The sequence below is a fragment of the Pteropus alecto genome, unplaced genomic scaffold, assembly GCF_000325575.1.
Source record: "Pteropus alecto unplaced genomic scaffold, ASM32557v1 scaffold123, whole genome shotgun sequence".
Taxonomy (NCBI): domain Eukaryota; kingdom Metazoa; phylum Chordata; class Mammalia; order Chiroptera; family Pteropodidae; genus Pteropus; species Pteropus alecto.
The window spans coordinates 8061496-8067457 of record NW_006433950.1 but is presented as its reverse complement, the minus strand read 5'-3'; the positions used below and the strand labels follow the sequence as shown (position 1 = coordinate 8067457).

Here is a 5962-nt window from a genome sequence, read left to right as displayed (position 1 = left end):
GCCCCGGATCCGGGGTGGGAGGCAGCCCTGTGTTCGTCGCCCTCTCCTCCCTTCCGTCCCTTCCCTCCTCGCCGTGCGGCCCCCTCTCTCTCCCGTACCCCCAAGGAATGCTTTCTTTCTGGGGGGAAGTGTAAGGTCCAGGGACCAGGGCCTGGTGGAAGGGAGGGAGCAACCCTCCCTCCTCACACTTTTGGGTTTTTATTGGGGTGGGGAGTCAACAGCTGTCTTCTTGAGCTATTAAAATTCTCTGCCTTTTTAGTTTTTTGAAATGAGGCTGGGTGGGAGGAAATTTTTAAAAGACGTCCAGATTCTCAGAGCTGGCGTGTGAAATATGAGGCTGTTGCTGTGGCGCCCCGGGCTGAGGGGCGCCCTCTGATCCTCGAGGATGGATGCTTTGCTCACCCATCTACATTGGCTCAGAGCTGTGCCTTCCTACCTCATGTCCCCAAGTTATGAGAGACCAATTAGGTTAGGAGCTCTGCAGAGTGAAGGGAGCCAAGTTTATGTTGTGGCTTTCATTTAGGGAATGACTTGTGGCGTGATGTATAGACACTTCCAAGTGCTTGATTAATGGAAGGAGCTGGGTGGGGGTGTGTACTGGGCACAGGCTTGGTTAATCCCAAGTCCTGACTTTTATGTTTCCCTCTTGCCTTTCACAGTAATCAAGATGATTACCAACTGGTTCGAAAACTTGGTCGGGGAAAGTATAGTGAAGTATTTGAGGCCATTAACATCACCAACAATGAGAGAGTGGTTGTAAAAATTCTCAAGGTGAGTGTCTTATGAGTGGCATTAAATTTTTTACTCCCTCAGGTGAAAAGGATACAAACTACTCCAGCCACATTCTAGAATGAGGCAGTCCATGCTTTCATTTTCCATATCTTATGTCTCATGTCCCCTTGCTACTCCTCCCACTCCATTTTCCTGTGAACTTTCAAGAAAATATGCAGACCTGTTTCAAATCGAAATGTGATGGCGCAGGAACATTCTTGTTTTGAAATGTAATTATGAGTTCTCAAAGCGAAAATTCCAAAGGGCCTCCATTTGCTGCAAAATAAATAGGTATTCTGAAAAAAAGAAAAGCCTTTTCATGAAGATCCCGTCATCCCAAGGGCTTCTTGAGCACTAGTTCATTGGTTATTCTTGGTGCTCTGTGTTATCCCAGAAAGAAAGTTGGAAAAGGTGGAAGCCTGAGTGGAGGGAAACCTCAGGGGATCATCACTTGTTCCTTTTTTGGTAATAAAAGTTTCAGGTGGGGTGAGTGTAGGGAGCCAGTAGTGCCGGAACATTCATTGTTCCTTATCAGCTAGTAAAAGTGAAGTTGGCAGCAGTAGATGAGTACACTTAAATTGCTAAAATAATAAGAAACGAACGGTCTTATTGTTTGGTTAAGCAGCCTAAGTTTGACTTTTTGTCATCTCTTGGATGAAGACATGGTCTTAATGAGCATGAAGAGTTGGCTGATTTCTCTTCAAGTAACTGTAGCTTTAATAGTTTATGCTAAAAAGTAACTTGTAGAATCTGTGAGGTCCTCAGCATTGCCTGATCATTTAATGTGTGTGCATGTAATTTAGTGAAATATCGAGAAGACCAAAAAGTAACTAGTCTAAGCACTTTTACAGATACAACATTACCAGTGTGACCATTTTGCAGAGGCTCTGTGGATATGTAGAATGTAGCATTGAAAAACTGTTTATGTGTTTGAAGGATGGAGTTAGGGCAGCTGTGTCTCTGTTTGATATGAGGGGTCAAGCTTATAATATCTTGAAATCGCCTTTCAGAGATTTCTACCATCCTAGCCTAGCGACGAAGAGACAATGCAGTAGAGAGAAAAAAGCAGTTATTTGCGCTGTTAGAAACACTGGGATGAGAAGTAAGAAATCGATGAATTGAAGATTTGGAGTTTGACTCCCCTCTTCCCTAGATGTGAATTGTACCTACAGAGTCACGTGTTTTTTTGTGTGTGTTTTTTTTTTAGCACAAATATTTAAAGAAATGTTTCAGAAGGGTCACCTGGGGAAACCATACAATTTTTTCTTATATGCATAAACGTTTTTAATATAAGCTGCTTAAAATCTTTACTAGTAAAAAGCAAGGCATAAATTGAAGTTAGGAATATCCATGTTGCGCTGCTGTGTGTTCAGAAGAATGAACCGCTTACTCTAAAGCAACCCAGAAATGTGTCTAAAAATGTTTAGAATAAGCGCACCTCCCTGTGTCATCTTTTGAAAGGAACAGCTTTTAGGTGTATGCATAAGTAACAGTACGTTCATTTAGGAAAGCATCACACTGCTCTTTAGGTATCCTTTTATAAAACTTCGCGGCGTTGGTGCTGGATGGTTTTTCCCCTGCTGTAAAGATTTGCAGGACGTGTTTAGGGCACTTAGTTTGGTAGCTGAAGGTTATTTTTACCTATGAGAAACCTAAGCACAAAGAAACTCATTTCACATCACTACGTTGAAATGACTCTCAGCCAGAACTCCTGTTTGCTATTTCTTCCTGTCTCTTACTGCTCATTTTAACATTGGATTGTAAGGTCTTCACATCAAGCTCAGAGTAAGTTTCAATGTTCTGGAATAGGCTCAGGAGGCCCCTTCAATGTTCTAGTTAATGAAGTGTTTCTTTTCAGTTCAAGTTCTTTTTGGGGTGCAGCCTGAACCACCTGGTTTCTACTGGTGAAAACTACGGTCGCTTCTTTTTGTTTTTCAAAGCCATGTGGCATTTCTATTCAGATTTTGTTTTATCCGAAGGATGGGGTAAGAAACTATTAATGGTATTGATGTAGTTTTCTCATTGTTCTGACAGGCTGGATTAAAGTAGATTTAAAATGATTTTTTAAGAAGAACAGAGTCTTTATCCAAAGTTGTGCTCCTCTATTCAGATAAGTTGAAATTATGACTAATATCTACTATTAGGAGTGTTTGGTCATAGGAAATTAGGTCCTTAACAGAGTACCGGCTGCTCATAATTTGGAGGAATCTAGAAACAGCTTCCTCTTCATGTAGTCCTACTGTATTTCACCTGCAGGTATTAACGTGCACATAGCAACCAGGATAGGAGGTACATTCCTTTAAGAACAGGACCGTTTTCCATTTTAGTCAATAACATGTCCAGTCAATCCTTCCTAGCACATGAGAATGGTTGGATAATGAAGGGACACAGGAATTTTTTATGTCATTTAGTTTGCATCGGTAGTAAATTTTTAAGTATTTTATTGACTAAAACATATTGGTTATTACGAGGTTTTAGGAATTTAGAAATTGGTGAGCAAAATTTTACTATCAAGTGAAATTCTGAGGCTGAAATCTTAAAACTTTCCAGTTAGTAGGGTGGTTGGTTATATCTTTTTTGACAAATTGTTTTGAGGAGGAAAGAGAAATAAGGGAGGGGGAAAACGGCAAGGGTTAATAGAACAGGGCAGAAAGCCACTTTAGTGCTTCAAGTTTCGTCTTTTGATTCTGAAAAATCAATTTTTCAGTTCTTTTATAGTACTTCTTAGGTGTACATAGAGATAAAAGCATTTGGCTATTTTGGACAACTGTTAGCATTTTATGAGCACCATCTGTGTACGCCTTTTAGCCCTTCTTGGGGTCCTTGGTACCCTTTAAATTATTTCCTGAATAGAAGGGAAGAGCAAGACCCAGAGAGAGCGTGCGGTTTGTGTAGAGGCACGTGGTTAAGGGGCGGAAACACTGGGTTTAGGACCCTCTATTCCTGTCATGGATTGTTGGTAGATGTGAGGGGCAAAGTTAGGACATTTGCTGAATATATGACTTGATGTACTGGAAGGATTGATGAACAGTCATAAGAAGTCAAATTAATTTGTTTCTAGTGATTTTTGGAGTTATTCTTCTGAAAGGAAATACTTGACTGCTGGGTTGCTGGTTCAAGTGTGGACTAGGTGAATACCCAGAGAGCTGAATTGATGCTGACAGGGCTCTGATTTGTGTCCATAGCAGCATGTTTAATGCATAAGTGTTACTTTACTTTCTTGGTTTGAAGCTTTAATAATCAGTGTTTTTATACTTTTTAAGCTATACAGCTCCTCCAAGTCTCATTAAGATCACTCGCCAGATTTTTTGGTTAACAATTTTATCCCATTAATATGTTAGAGTTTTTTAGAGACCGAATCATGTGAAAAAAATACCTTGATATAAAGTACTCATTTTCATGGCCCCAGATTGTTTCTAGAGTCTAATTTTAGGATCTGCAACTTCATAACCAGGTGGTATAGTGCAAGAAGTGCTATAAATGGAGGGCAGAAGACTTGGGTTCTAGAAACAGCTTCATCGATACCCACTTGACTCTGTTTTCTCTGTAAAATGGGTTCCCCTTTTTTTGTTTAACTCACAGAATTGTTGGGAGAATCAAATGAGGTATCGATAGATGGGTAGGTAGATAGATAGCGTCTTCTGAGAGACTGAGAGAGTGTGGTGTGGGAAATGGGAGTGAGAAATCCAGATTCAGATGTTAATTCCAGCACTTAAAAGTTCTGTGATCTTGAGCAATTATTTAAACTCTGTGCCTCAGTGTCCTGTAAAACTGCGTTAAAAATACTCATCTCAGAATGCTATTAAATGATTTTAGGGGACAGAACCAATAGTGGAAAGGACAGTCCCATTCTCAATGAATTTCAAAAGGCCTGCTGTATGCCTTGCCTTTTTAATTAGTTTTTTTTATCTCCCCTCTTTACTTCTATCCCCCCACTTCCACCTCTGACCTATGGATGTTACTGTTTCCCCTTAAGAACTGGATCTCTGAAGGTGGGTCGTCTCCTCCCACACACTCAAGGTATGCCCCCAGTGGAAAGGACAGTCCCATTCTCAATGAATTTCAAAAGGCCTGCTGTATGCCTTGCCTTTTTAATTAGTTTTTTTTATCTCCCCTCTTTACTTCTATCCCCCCACTTCCACCTCTGACCTATGGATGTTACTGTTTCCCCTTAAGAACTGGATCTCTGAAGGTGGGGCGTCTCCTCCCACACACTCAAGGCATGACCCCGATGCACTAGGGGAGCCTGGTGCACCCGGGGTATGGTCCGTGGCTGCACCTGGGGCACGAACCCAGAACCTTCTGCGTGTAAAGCAGACGTGCTAACCACTGCACTATGAAGCCACCCCCTGCCTTGCCTTTTTAAATGAAAAAAAAAATAAATCCTGAGAATAAACAGTTAACCCTCAAAGAGCCCAAGGCATGACCCCGATGCACTAGGGGAGCCTGGTGCACCCGGGGTATGGTCCGTGGCTGCACCTGGGGCACGAACCCAGAACCTTCTGCGTGTAAAGCAGACGTGCTAACCACTGCACTATGAAGCCACCCCCTGCCTTGCCTTTTTAAATGAAAAAAAAAATAAATCCTGAGAATAAACAGTTAACCCTCAAAGAGGTTTCCAAATAATGTAATTGGAAAGATGAGACTTGAAATTTCAATTAGAGTAAAAGTTACTGTGAAGAAATAACATTGATCAGTTGAAGTTTACATTTAAGTCAGTTCCAGTGGAGTCGAGATGCTCCCAAGATAAAATAAATGCCGTCATCGAGGCTGAACTTTCTTACTTTACATTCCTGGCAACCACTGTTCCTTTTTTTTTTTTTTAATTTATCACAGGTGATGAAATTCATATCTTGGTGGGGCAATTGTTGCTCTGGAAGTGGAATAAAAATAAACCCAGAATTAAAAGTTCTGAGCTATAGTCCTCCCTGTCTTGAATTTATTAATTCATTTAAAATGAAAAGAGGTTTAACATGGGACTTTGTTAATGTTTGCTGGGATTTATTGGGGTCATAATTCTTGTTTATACCTTTAGTAGATGTTAGTTTGCATATTCAGTCATAATTAAACCCTAGTAGTTGAAATCAGTCTCAGCTGGTTTTTTTATAAAGCAGCTCCAAGTAAGTAGGATAAATTACTGATTTTATCAAGTTTTGTCTTTCTAAGCATCTCATCGCAAAGGTTGTCTTTT

General features: G+C 40.7%; 1 protein-coding gene across 1 annotated transcript in view; it reads left to right on the top strand.

The window, feature by feature from the left end:
• Window positions 1–5962, top strand: part of CSNK2A2 (casein kinase 2 alpha 2) — a 47484-nt gene that overhangs the window by 13339 nt on the left and 28183 nt on the right. The window contains exon 4 of the mRNA XM_006908801.2: window positions 660–771. Coding sequence (XP_006908863.2) covers window positions 660–771 — 112 coding nt within the window. The remainder of the gene's footprint in view (window positions 1–659; window positions 772–5962) is intronic.